Consider the following 14,734-nt stretch of genomic DNA (forward strand, 5'->3'; position numbering starts at 1 on the left):
TCCTTCCCTGGACCTTCCACGTGGCAGACATTGTAGAACACATCCTAGAAATCGACCTCTTATCAAACCACCACCTGTCTTCAAACGTCGTTTGAGGTTCTCTGTTTCACAACACCTCTAACTCTCACATCCCGTGTGTACGTGCTCCATCATCTTCTCCAAGTGTAAAGGCTGTTAACTGTTTAGCGTATCAGTGCACGGCTCTCGTGAGCAGGACTTGTGCAACCGTGGACCGCAACCTGGTGGAAAGTCTCAAGACGTGGGCCCTCCGCTTTGAGAATGCCGTTTTGGAATGTCGCATTGCACGCACAGAGGATAAGCTTGCCGCAATCACTACCTGCATCAGTTCACACCACTCTGCAGCCCTGACACCCAAGCCTTCATCCACTGCACCTGACAGCTTCACTGACGACAGTACACAGGTTAGCAACACCACACCTCTCTAGTGTGAATCCCTTCTCAACCACACAGTGTTACACCTGCCTCCTCTGCCCCATCAAATGTGTTCCGCTCAGTGTCTCTCTCACCTGTTTCGCAAACTGACATTCCCATGTCTCATGACAATCCAGCCGTCCGGGCTCTGACCACGCCATGCGCGTGCCTACCCAGTGTATTGATAAACATTCCCCTCTCTCGCACCTCCTCACATGGTTCGCTCGAGAGCTCCACACGTGCCAGCAGGCCACCGCCAAGAGCACCTCTCTCATGCACTACGGACAATAGACAGTCTATGCGCACCGCTCACACCTGCCACATGCTTGGCACTCGCAAACTGCCACCAGCACAGGTGTAAACATAACAAACATGACTTTTTCACTCCCATTCGCTCTCGAGAAGACAACTGTGCTGCTTCCAAGCCACGCGCCTCTAAAAATTCAACCAGCATTGTGCCCTGCCCACGTACAGTCATCAAACATTCAGTTTCTACTGTCATGAATGGAACTGTTCACTGCATTGTCACGTCCGAGGGCCCATCTACTCGCCACAAGGCTCACCACCTTAACGCACCCAAGTTAAGCTCAGGTCACCAGTAAATACAGAAACTTCTTGAGGTGGGAATTTTACAGCCCTCTGATAGTAACTGGTCATATGTGTGGTGACTACAGATGCTTGAACACTAGAACTGTGATGGACAAATGTCCTGTACCAAACATTTTCAACTTCACTCACCTTCTCGTGGGTGCTACAATTTTCAGCGTACAGGATTACAAATGCATTTATCACCAAATCCCAGTCACACCCGAGAACGTTCTGAAAATGGCGATTATCTGCCCCGTCGGGTAGTACGAGTACCATTTCATGCCATTCGGGTGAAGAAAGGCCACCCAGACATGGCAACACTTTTATTGACTCTCTCTTGCTCCTATTCAACTTTTGTTTCATGTACCTTGACGATATATTGATCACCAAATCCGTGCACAAACGCCACATCACGATAGTAAAGGACACTCTCTCATCTGAAGGAGCAGAGATTAACACTGACATACTGCAACTATGCCAACAATCTGTCCAATTCTTTGGGTATTCAGTCTTGACCACCAGTATACACCCCCCTGAATCGAAGGTGCTATCGATCTTATCCATGCCACTCCCTACCACATACAAAGAGCTCTGTCAGTTCCTGGGAATGATAAACTACTACCCTTGTCATTTGCCTGCAGCAGCCGCTCTTACTAACGCACTCGCTGGCATGCAAACTTCAGAGGCGCGCCCCATTCCGTGGACCGAACCAATGCGTGCAGCCTTCCAGGCCCTGAAAGACTCTTTCACATGAGCCTTCTCCCTCGCTCATCCAATCTCAGATGCTGAACTCTTCATCACCACAGATGCTAGTGACTCCGTGGTAGGTGCAGTCCTACAACAACGCCACAATGACGTGGTCACACCACTTCAGTTCTTTTCTCGCCCAACAAAAATACTCGGCTTTCGACCACGAACTTTGAGCAGTTTATGAGACAGTGAAACACTTCCGCCCCGACATTAAGGGCCACCTCTCGACCCCCCCCCCCCCCCCCCCCCCCCGGCACTTTCGGCATTTCGATTTCATCTCTCAGGTCTCTACTGATGTCCGCCATATCAAAGGTGCCAACAACATCGTTGCAGATTTCCTTTCCCACATTAGCACCATCTCAACAGTCATCGACCTTTCCAACCTCGCTTCCCTACAGAACCAGGACGAGGATACACAGCAACTTCTCAACAGCACCTCCACTTCACTGTCTTCCACCAAAGCAGAATTCGCTGGCATCTGAGAGGAGGCCTGGTGCGACTCCTCCACCGGCACCATCCCAACCCTCCTCCGCCGTTCAGTGTTCGACACACTACATTCTCTAGCACATCCCAGAATTAGGTCATTGACATGCCTTGGGTCCAAACGATTCATGTGGCGAGACATGACCAGCACAACAAAGTCACCAGACACACTGTTCCACCTCTACGCAAAATCTGACATTCCATCTGGCCACTTCCACCACATACACCTGGACCTCACCGGTCCCCTTACCCCCTCAGAGGGCTTCCGTTATGTTCTTTCTTGCATCGATCTTTTATATTGGTGGGTAGAGGACGTACCTCTCACCAAGATAACTGCCGAAACCGTGGCTAAGGCTTTTGTTTCTTCCTGGATTTCCCACTTCGGCTGCCCTGCTACCGTCATCACCGACCAGGGTTGGCAAGTTGAATCAGCACTCTTTGCCCAACTCTGTCAGCTATGTGGTAGAAACAAATGTCGCACAACTGTCTACCACCCCCAAGGAAATGGACTCGTAGAATGGTGGCATTGCACTTTCAAGACAGCACTGCAGTGTCACGATAGCCTTTGGACCAAAGCCCTCCCATGGGTTCCTCGGCCTACGGTCGTCATACAAACCAGATATGAGTGAGTTCGTCTATGGTGAAAACCCTGTCTTTCCTGGGGAGATGTTAGAACCTATCCCCCCCCCCCCCCCTGGAACTCCCACCCTCCATCTTGACATCGTAAGCTGGATCCGAACGCATTTTTCAAACATTTCCCTGACCCCTCCCCCCTCTAGCCATACTTCACCGCACTCCTACGTGCCCTCCAATCTCCTTTCATGCAAGTTCATTTTTCTCAGTGACAACACCGTGCGGGACCCACTTGCCTCACCTTATTCAGGTCCATACTAGGTCATAAACCGCACTGCTAATGCGACGGACATCTGTGTTAAAGGTTCACCACTCACTGTCTCTCTCCACCACATGAAACCAGCACACTTCGACCTAGCATCTTTCATGTTTGAAGATGTTATGCAACCTCTCAGCCCTGAAGACTCGCGCTCATATTATGACCAGAGCTGCCATCGCAGCCCTCACCCGAACATGCGCCTGCATCACCATAAATGCCATTCCTCAGGTTCTCGCCCTCTATCTCTACCTCCTCTCCGCTACCCCCTCTAGTGGTTACGCAAACTGACGTCTGCCTGAACGTGTGGAGGATGTTACCATCCTCATTGACGACAACTTCACCTTCATCCTGCTGCAAGACAACTTGCCCCACCCGGCCAGGGACCCAGTTTGTCAGCTGATTGCCGGATCCCACTCACTCCTGTATGGGGTTGACCACACGCTCCTTTGATCTACAGTGACCCCCCCTAGGGAGGGTTACAGTTCAGATGGTGCCACCCGATCATGCAGGGGGGACAAAACCACGCCGCTACATCCTCAGATGCGGGCCAATGCTTCGTCCACCCACACCACCTGCAGGAGTTCCATGTCTACCTCCCCACATGGTCCCTGCCGCACTACCTCCGGGGATGGAAATCCTCATCACATCACTGCCATCGTCCTCATCGAACACACCCCCTTCCACCTCCATGCTCCACACTGCAAGGAGGGGGAAGGGAGGGGGGGCTGTGAGGTGTGAACAATTATGAAGATATCTCCACCATCGCAAGGTCTTTGACTCTTTAACCCAATGGCCCACATCATCTTGCTAGTTCAGTTCACTGTATGACTTGCTGTAATGTGGATGTTTGTACTTACCGATACGAAATACATCGAGTCTTACAGCATTAAGTGTGTTTTCCTTGGGCTACAACTCAACCGAATTCCCACACACTACATTACCACTGTGGCACATGATGGTGCATTGTTGTTGTGCACTTATGCTAACTAAGCATGGATTGTTGTAGACTAATTCACCTTCAAATGCACAAAATGAATTGCTGCACAATAATACACTTTATCAATGGGCTGTGCCATTTTGTTTCGGCTCCTCTAGCACCATGCTCTGGACTTGAATGTGTATGAGGACTGTTATATAACTCTTTTTCGAAGATGATAATTTAAATGCTATGCCCACCTCTCATACATTGAACATGTTTCTGGAACTAAAAGGTGTAATAGAAGTTATGGCGTTATTAAATAATTACATACTCATGCTCATGTTTGCTGTAAAACTTTGTTGACAATTCCATACAGCTACAATATTATAAATCACGTGAGGAAATGTGTTACTACTTCAACTATTAATAAATCAATCGGTAGCAAAAGGGCCTTCATTGAGAGAAAGAACACAGAAATTTATCCAGTCGTGGCAAAAATATTCCCTCAGATCCATGCTGTCAAAGAAGATTAAGAGGTAATTCTATCATCAGATAAACATATGTCTCACACTCAAAATACACTTTCACAAGGAGAGCAGCTGCTGTGCCTGGGTCATAGTGTCTATTAGTCCCAATTATGAAATACACAATTTGTAGCTAGTAGAAAATGTGCAAAAAGTAACAAAAAAAAAAAAAAAGAATTATTTCTTAAGACAGTACTGAAAGCCTTACCTCTTCATTCTGCACTTTTTATAAATAATCATTATGATTATTTTCATGTTCAGAATTTTTCAATGAATATGGAAAAAATGTTTAAAAAACTATGTCACTTCTATTTTTTTTAAATGTCCCCCTTTTCTTAACTCTGCATTATCTGCAGAACTGCATATACATGATCACACTTACCACACCTGTTTAAAGCTGTAGCAATTCATATAAGCAAAGCAATCAGCCATGTTAAATTCTGATTAACAGCAGAGAAAATCTGAATCACAATCTGATTAACTCATAAAACTGAGTGAGTGCTATGTGAAAGGTTAAAACCTAAATTTACATGCTGTCGGCCTCATTAAAGTAATAAACTGTATGGGATCAACCCCAAACACATGATCACAGATGCCTCCAGTTGTGTTTGAAATAAACTCTACTGAAATTACATGTAAAATAAAACCATTAAATAATAGAACTCAAAGTGGCACTGACGACATATCAGACTTCATATTAAAAGCGCGCATTGAGCAAACAGTAAAAACACTTTTTTTTTTAAATTTTAATCTGTTTTTATCAACTGGCATCGTTGTCCGCATTCTCAAAATAGCAAATTTCTCTCTTGCTAAAAAAATTGACTGACTTAGTATCCAACTACCTAACAATATAACTGTAAAGGCCTTTGGAATTACTAGGAAATTTTTTATGACAGACTTTATAAATCTATGTCTATCCAAAAAGCAATATCTGAGTTTGTAAGACTGTAGTTTAAAACACCTTTGGTGTCCTCAATCATAAAATCCTACTTGAAAAATTAGAAAGACAGGGTATAAGAGGCAGAGAACCAGTAGTGTTCTTTAGCCCTGCATCCTGCTCAAATTTCTCTTTCATTTTAGGCAGACGACCTCTCTGAACAATTTCATTTTAAGCAGACAATCTCTCTGAACAAAAGTCTGCAAAAATGCAGGCTGAACACACCATTCAGTCTGTCAGCACACCTTGAAGGATCATTTCAGGCTTAGACCATAAGCATATTGTCACCTTTCAGCAAGAAGGGTTGTCAGCACAAGAGGGTCCTGCCAATTGGTGAACACCAGAGAGATGTCATTTGAATATTCAATTGCTATCACATAACATAATACACTGAAGATGTGCCTCATAGATGGCACCCAATGTATACATTCCAGCTGATAGCCACTCCCTACAAATTATGGTTTATAGGTACCCACAAGAAAATTCCATTCAGCATTTTTTGGAGGCATTCAAAAGGATTCTCCAAATGGTCAATTGGCCTTCAGCCATCCAGTGAGAACAACAAAAGAAACTCTCTCCAAAAGAGGCACAAAAGAGGTAGGGGACAGCTGAAATTGAAGTACAGTGAATGGCATCAGGTTTTTCTTCATCATTGAGTGAATGAGTAGTGCGATACCGGATGACTGCTGTGCAAAACAATGAAGGTGTACATGCATGCAGTCCCGCAAGTTCAGTATGGAGGTGTGTATCATGTTTTGGCCAATACCATGTACATTTGTCAGATGTATTTCATCTCTATTAAGAGTAATTCGACAGTTGCACAATGTCACAACAGTATCCTCCACCAACCTAGTGTACAGCCCTATAATCAACTTTTCAGTAATGGATTCATCTTTCGTGACAATAATGCTTGAGCACTGTGCCCACCTCTTAAATGCCTTTTATGGGGGACAGCAATCAATTGAATGGACTGGCCTGTAGTAGCTGTTGACACATACCATTTGAACTTGACGTGGGTCAAAAGAAACTTGCAGTGTGTAATTGCTAAACTTCTTCACATACTGGATGACCACAGGAAGAGTTGGTTAGGTGTGAGCACCAATGTTCCAGCCAACTCATCTACTACAGGCCAAGGGGAATCCAAGCACCTTACGATGCGCGGAGTGGAGCAACAGAGTATTCAATGGGACTCAGGAGCAGTTTTTGATTTCACAGTTGTGCAAAGTTGTTCACTTTAAAAAAATATTGCCTTCATTCTTTTCATTGTTATGTTTTTATTCCACAGTAATGTTATCTTTTAGTTTTACAAAGCAAGACTTTGCACACATGAGGATGGCGCAAACCATTTTCTGAACCACTGAGAATAGTAACTAACACTCGTTCTAAGTGCAACTCCATCTTCTAACAACTGTAAGCCCTCTATTAAGTACTGTTTCTTTCAAGTCTGGTGCAGTTGTTGGTTGTACTCATTTATCAAATGGTTGCAGTTGCCCAGTTTTCCATAGCAGTGGTAAAGTTTGGGAGAAATTGTATGCTCTGTGTCTTCTTTGTAATTACAATAAAAGCTTCCTGGCACACTACATTTCTATTAACTTATCCACAAACAAATACCACAATAGTAAGTTGTTCATTGCTGTTACCATACACTTCTAATTCTTATGTTAATTGACCCATGTCTTGAAAAAATAACATAGGATGTGTAGTTACTGGTCTCATGGTGAAAGGCAAAGGCAATGTGTCTGGTGAGCTCAACAAGAATCTTTAAATTGGCAACTAACTACTATCACCACGCCATAGTTTATCAAACCAGCATTGTCAACTACTTTCCCTACGTTGATCATCTATGATGAATAAAACATAAAGTTGTCATCCCAAAGATTGGTTTTAAACCCACAGAACTTTATTAGGTGTGGTCCTGTTGGAGATGACCTCCTACTGCAAGGGGTGAAAGTAACTGTCTTAGGGGTACACAATCTGATTAATAAACTGTGCCAAACTGAGACCTTTTCCCCTTGATCTGCTCCCGGTAATTTACTGAAGCAACAATGGTATTGACATCAATTAGATTTTTTATTTATTATGCTGGTATATACTGTACAACAATATAAGTGATGGGTTAAATTTAGCTGTGTAGTAGTTTTGTTATGATGAATGAGGACTTTTAAAGTAGTTATATTGTGTGTGTTTTATCAGAATGGGTACACTGGAATGTGATAAAATTCTTCGTTTTGGACAGTGAATTGATAACACTTACAATTACAACACATGTCAACCAAAGCTGGTGAGTATTTTTAGGATGTCTGCTCCAATTTAATGTCAACTGAAGTTAACGTGCCAGTATTTATCTTAAAGATGATCTATGTGAAGAATGTCCCAAAATAGAATCACAAATGAAAACATCATGAAAGTGCAAAGGATTCACCTAATTTTGTCCATCAATTTGTTACTGCTTATCAGATATGGATCCATCACTTTAAACCAGAAGTAAAACAATAATCAAGGCACTGAGTGGAAAATTTAAATACATTCTTTCATTTAACCCAACCAAGTAGGCAGAGCACAAGGTTTTGGATAAAATATGCACTAACAACTGTAGAACCTTACAAAATCACTTAATTATGGGGCCATTCCACCACACTCAAAAAAAAACTTTAAATCCATGATTATTGTAGGTAAATTTGTTGCAGTCGAGTTCAAATTTGACTACTCTGTATAAAATATACATGGTAACAATGTACTTTCTTTGTGGTTGAGGATGCAAATCTACATATCTGATAAGAAAGCAAGCTCTTGAACAATGCTTTCAGTGACAAATTTTCTATGGTATGGTGTGATTAATTTTTTGTATTTTGATTTTTGTAGCTTTTTTTATATTTTTATTTTTATAACTAATGCTGTTAGTAACACGTAAAATTTCATTGTTGTGCTGTAATACAAGCATGCCTTTTAACACAGTCAATATATATCTATCCCATTCAGTCACAGTAAAATATATATCTGTCCCATTCAGTCACAGTAAAATAAATCATTTTATATTATTTAAAAAATACTAATGATATTTTGAGTGCAAGTATGCTTCATAAGTAATAAATATAAGGGAAAGTCAAACAATGGAAAACTCAGGATGAAATAACAACAATATTACAAAAAGGATAGATTGCTACTCACCACACAGAGGATGCGCTGAGTCACAAACATGCACAATGAAGAGACTACTACAGATTTAAGCTCTCAGCCAAAAGGTCTTTTTCAGAGAGTTGAACTTGTGTCAATCTGAGTGCTTTCTATTTCCGAAGAAGTTCTTTGGGCTGCAAGCTTAAATGTTTAGTAGTTTTCATTGTGCCTGTCTGCGACTCACCTCCTTCTCTACCTGGTGAGTAGCAATCTATCCGTTTAAAAATATGCAGGAAAATCTAATAACATGCAAATAATCAGAAACTTTGAACTTCATATTAGTCTTACTATAAATCATTAAAAATGTTATTATTTATTAGGTTATGTGTTTTTTAATATTTCTTCAATTAGGAATAAGCCTTGTGTGGTTAATCAGTAACATTTTCTATCATATTAGCCTAATACATCATAGAAGTTAGTTCATGATAAGGGCATTGCTGAAGGAGTTGGTGGTGTATTCAAATGAATAGTATGGCACACAGTTTTTGGTGGAAAATGTCAGGTTACAAACACAGAGTGCTTTCATGAGGTTACCAAGAAAATACATAAAATCAACTGGGGTGACATGTATTAATCAGCTAAGTCTTTATCTGATGCAGCTATCCATATAACCATGCAATACTACACTTATTATAGATTAAAGACCCTCACTCCATCTTTCTGCCTGTGTACATATCTGTATGGATTTTTATACAGTTGTCACAAATAGATATACTGATTCGGGAGGAATGCTTGTGGGTATAATTTGTTGTTGCAGTAATGATTAGTGTCTAATATAGTTGTTACCTGTTCCTTATATAACTGGCATTTGGAGTGACACCCTGTGAGAATGATGGAAGCTACAAGTTGGTCAACTTGATAAGAGGCGGTATCAGGTGGGAAAAGCAGTAAACAGCTGCTGCAATTTCAAAGAGCAGAGAAGACAGAACAATCTATACCAATGGTTGTCAAACTGCAGTCTATGGGCCACATCTGCCCCAAGTCAACTGTCTGTGGGGCCCACAGTTCTCAGCCATTTTTATAACAACATATTTCTAGAAAGCCACAGCAGAATCCATAAACCTCAACTAATGTTAAGGCCTGCTTAAGAGGCATATTATTCTTGCTCAGTAACAAAAATTCTTGCAGATGCAGTAATATTAGACACCTAAACAAATTACAGAAGAGACTGAATTCACTAGCATATGCTGTTAGGATCCTCACTCAAAAATACAAGCTGCTCATCAGTGCTGACAATGTATCATTGCAGTATACAGTCGCCACTTATGTAGAGAATAATTTTTTGGGGGAATTCCAAAAATACTACAAAAACATTTAGAATACAGAAAAAGATTATCAGAGTGATAAAAAAAGCTAAATGTAAAGATTCCTGTAGACCCCTTTTTAAAACTCTGAAAATATTGCCACTGCCTTGCTTGTATATATACGAAATACTAATTTTCACAAAAGGGAGCATCTAAAAAAAGGAAAATCTCTTGAAACACTACTATGATATACACACATATGAAACTAGACAGAAGATGAACCTACACAGGAACACAGTAAATACAAACTTAGGAAAAAGAGGAGTGTATCATTCTGGAGCTATGTTATATAACCATATGCCTTCTTATCTAAAATGCATACCAACATTAAATGCACTTAAAGTTAAAACAGTTCTTGCTTGACCAATGCTTCTATTCTTTGTCTGAGTTTATGGAACATCATAATAAGTAAACTTCATTTACCAAATTTCACTAATTGTCAATTCATAATATAGTTTACATTGTTCTTATCATGTCATCTCACTTAATAACTGCTACTATCATATGTAGAAGCAATTTAGTACACCAACCTACTTTATTATGCATTTTTATTACGTCAACAATGTAGTCAAAATGACTACTGTATTGTAAACTAACTAGGTTTACCACTGTCCTATATCACATGTACAAACAATGTACGAAACTGATTCTTGGACCAATAAATAAGTAAAAGATGTGCTTCATTTTAACTGATGTTGGTGAATTCAGCCATGAGCTAAGTAAAGATTGCCTCTTACCTCAGAGGCAGAGCAGTAAGTAGTGGAGCCACTGTGGGATTTTTAGAAGGTTGTGTGTTTGTGTGTGTGTGTGGGGGGGGGGGGGGGGGATATTTTACTGTCTTCCTATGCTGACAACTCATCATCATATGCAACTCACACCAACCAGCTGCTATTGTATAAGTTTCAAATGGAAGTAGCATGGATTAATGAATGCACATTATAAAGATGTGCATCTTCAAATATGATACCTGTTTGTAGCAAACAATATGAAATCAAATTAAGACTGCTGTTATGCAATGCAAAGGGTAGAAGAAAATGACATTTAAAAGAATTAATAAACATATTTGATAACATCTCAAAGTGAAACTACAGCTATTAATTAATATAACACACTAATTTATGTAGGTAACAAATTAAAAGTAAGATCAGTACAGTAAGAAGAGAAAAGTAGGCAGGGTGGGGAAAATGATCATTGCATAGCTTTTGCCCTTAGCAGAGCTGCTGCCTTCCCAGAAGTGGTCTGACTAGTTATAATACATTTATTATTTGAATGCACGGCATCAGTTCCATCAAAAGAACACATACCACACAGATCCCACACCTGTGAAACACTATAATTTTGTAAACTGAAGGGGGATCACTGATATCAGCCACAGCAGGACATTAAGCGGAATCAGAGGCAACAAGCAAAAATGCATACTGGACTGGGATTCGAACCCGGGATCTCCTGCTTATTACACATGTACAGTAACAACTGCGCCATCCAACACAGCATTATCGCATCTGCACGGATTACCTTGGTACACCTCAAAGTCAGTCCACACTCCCATCAAGTGCCACCTATCCGCAGTTACTGTCCATTATTCTCCCGTTCACTACTGAGAGATTCCCACAGGAGGCCGGACATATTTGTGCATTCACAATGAAGAAAGTGGGTCCACTGCTCAGCCAGGCTTACCAATTATTTGAATACTTGGTGTCTGTTCCTTCAAAAGAACAGATATCACGCAGATCCTGCAGCTGTGAAACACTGTATGTAAACTGAAGGGGATCCTGCTATCAGCTGCAGTGGGACATCAAGAAGAATCAGCGGCAATGAACAGAAATGTGTATCAGATCGGGATTTGAACCCAGGATCTCCTGCTTATTAGGCAGGTGCAATAATCACTGTACCATATGGGAGACAACCTTATCGCAATTGCACGGACTATCTCAGTACGCCTCACAGCCGATCCGCACTCCCATCAAGCGCCACCTATCCACAGTCCCTGTCACATTATACTCCTGTCTGCTGCTTCGACATTCCCACAGGAGTTTAATGGACAGGGACTGTGGATAGATGGCGCTTGATAGGAGTGTGGATAGACTGTGAGACGTACCGAGATAGTCTGTGCAATTGCGATAACACTGTGTCCCAGATAGCACAGTAGTTTCTGCAGCTGCCTAGTAAGCAGGGAATCCCGGGTTCAAATACCGGTCCAATACACATTTTCACTCATCACTGCTGATTCTGCTTAATGTCCTGCTGCAGCTGGTAGCAGTGATCCCCCTTCAATTTGCAGATAGTTATAACATACACCATCATTGTTCTCAGTAAGACTGACAAGAATTTCAGCTCGATGGTTTCTCCTGTGGATCACTAATGCCAACATGGTATCTGGTTGGGTGAACTAGCCACACTACTCATTGGAAGAAGTGGCGAAGATGTTTACTCCAAACAGATGAAACTAATTTCTAATATTTTTGTACACAAAGCTATCACCCGACATTCTATCCCTTTGTGAGAGTTTTGAGTTAATAGAGTCTTATTATTTAAAACCGTGTCAGTTCTGTTTTATTTTACCTGACACAAAAGTCCGCTTGAAAAGAGTTCACTGCTGCTGCTTGGTAACGTTTCAGATACTTGGGCATGTAGAGGCCTAGAAAATAATACATGAAATCATAACAACAGACATTGGATCCTGTACTGGTGGCACTGACCACATTACCCGCTTAGGTACAGAAAACTGGTGACTATGTAAGCCTTCAGAAAAATGCATTTACTTCCTAAAACTATTATTTTCTTTTTGACTTAAAAATACATGTGATAACTTATAGCATGTAGATTCAAATTGGTTAAGCTTGTATCAGTAACCCAATTTTAGTGAAAATTCAATTTCTCTTTGAGTTGCAACTTTAACTAAAACAAGTAAATATTTATATAAAATAAAAAACTATTTATTTATTTCTCTCTATTTCTTTCCTTTTTCACTAATCCCAGCCCCCTCCCCACCTCACCCCTGCCTGCCGCCCAACCTGCAGCACTTCACTGTCCGCCATCCCCACCACACTATCCCTCCTCCAGTCGCCGCTCCCATCATGCACTGGTGCTGCTGCTCGCAGTGCCTGAGATTGCAGTCGAGTGTGTGAGTTGAGTTTTTGTGTGTGTGTGTGTGTGTGTGTGTGTGTGTGTGTGTGTGTGTGTGTGTGTGTGTGTGTGTCGTTGACAAAGGCAATTGGCAGAAAGCTTTAAGAGTGAAAATCTTTTTGTTGTGCCTATCTGCAACCCAGCATCTCCGCTATATGCTGAGTAGCAACTTCCTTCTGATAATATTGTTACATTCCATCCTGGATTTTCCATTGTGTGAAAGATTTATTCAAGATATTACAAACAACATTCAAGTATTTGCTTATTTATGTTGATCTGGACAAAAACTGAGATAATATTCAATTTTTATTTTGTTACATGAAAATATTTTTTTTATAAATTGTATCTAGCAAGACTCTATTCAGTATTAAAACAAAATAACAGATTATTAGAGAGACAATTTGTTACAGATAAACTAGCTGCCTGAAATAAAAAGACTAAGAACAAGCTGTTCACGCACTACTTAGAGATGGGACATTTTTGTCTGATAGAAGTTTCATGGACTTCAAAAAATCCAGCAGATCTAGTGTCAAAAATACTAAGTAGATAACTATCAATCTTTTCAAGATATAATAATTTTTGTGTGATTCTTGTCAAATTTAGTTCTTGGACATGATATATTCTCAAACCAAATCAATTAAATTAAAACCGAGAAGTCTTGAATCTTCCTCCCCCCAAATACACACACCTTTTTCTGCAGGTACCCATTTAGAGGTGTAGGGAACCACAGACACAGTTATGGACAGTGTTAGGAAGTTAAATATTAATACTTATGAGGTAATTGTTGCCGAAAATTCAAATAAGGTACTCATGTGCAAATTGGAGAAGAGGGCACTAAAACCTTTCCTGCAAGGCTTGCCTGCAGAAACCTCACATAGGTGTGGTCTGCATTTCTAAAAATATTGCACCATGACATGGTATCATGATTGGTCTAGCAGAGAAGAAAGCTCTAATGGGGCAAGAAAGGGAGGTGTATACAACACAGAAATGGTATGTTACCAGTGTGGATGGTCAGAGCATGCACAATGTGACTGCAGGGCACCCCAATATAGAAGTTGTGGACAAGTAGGGCATTTGTGAGGGTACAGTTAGAGCATTTACTTTTTGTGACAAATGTGTGCTCCATACAAGAAAACATTACTGCTTTAAAATTATGTTTAGCATTGTGCAAAAACCAGTAAGAACTTATAGCACAAGTCAGAAAATAAGAGTAGTTATTTCAATTATGCATTGTATTTTATATTAATTAATAACAGAAGCCCTATGGGATTTTGTGGTTGTGGACCATGACGGTCCACTGGCTCGTAGCTGGAGAAAATTGCAGGCATTCCCATTTTCAGGCATTCCCACTGACATGTACTTGTGTGGTGTACACGTGTGACAAGCATTGTTATACGATACGACACATAAAAGCTGCCCACATATGTTATTGAACATGACTCAGAAATACTGCAGTTACAAGAATATTAAAAAATGTGACAATTTTTAAGAAAGGTTTATCGAGCCACCAATGTGGCTATGTCAAAATTTGGGTTATGTAAGTACCTCAATGACCTTCAAACTATGGTAGAAAGTCCAGTAAATTCCACTGGTCCAGAGTGGTTT

General features: G+C 40.9%; 1 protein-coding gene across 7 annotated transcripts in view; it reads right to left on the bottom strand.

Moving 5' to 3' along the window:
* The window catches only part of LOC126458414 (protein Mpv17-like), a 304,656-nt gene that overhangs the window by 169,141 nt on the left and 120,781 nt on the right, over nt 1–14,734 (bottom strand). The window contains exon 2 of one of the 7 annotated variants that reach the window (XM_050095442.1): nt 12,566–12,641. The exons of the other annotated variants lie outside the window; for them this stretch is intronic. Coding sequence (XP_049951399.1) covers nt 12,566–12,633 — 68 coding nt within the window. The 5' untranslated portion in view covers nt 12,634–12,641. The remainder of the gene's footprint in view (nt 1–12,565; nt 12,642–14,734) is intronic. 7 annotated transcript variants of the gene reach the window in all.

The sequence above is a fragment of the Schistocerca serialis genome, chromosome 2 (genome assembly GCF_023864345.2).
Source record: "Schistocerca serialis cubense isolate TAMUIC-IGC-003099 chromosome 2, iqSchSeri2.2, whole genome shotgun sequence".
In the NCBI taxonomy this organism is placed as follows: Eukaryota; Metazoa; Arthropoda; class Insecta; order Orthoptera; family Acrididae; genus Schistocerca; species Schistocerca serialis.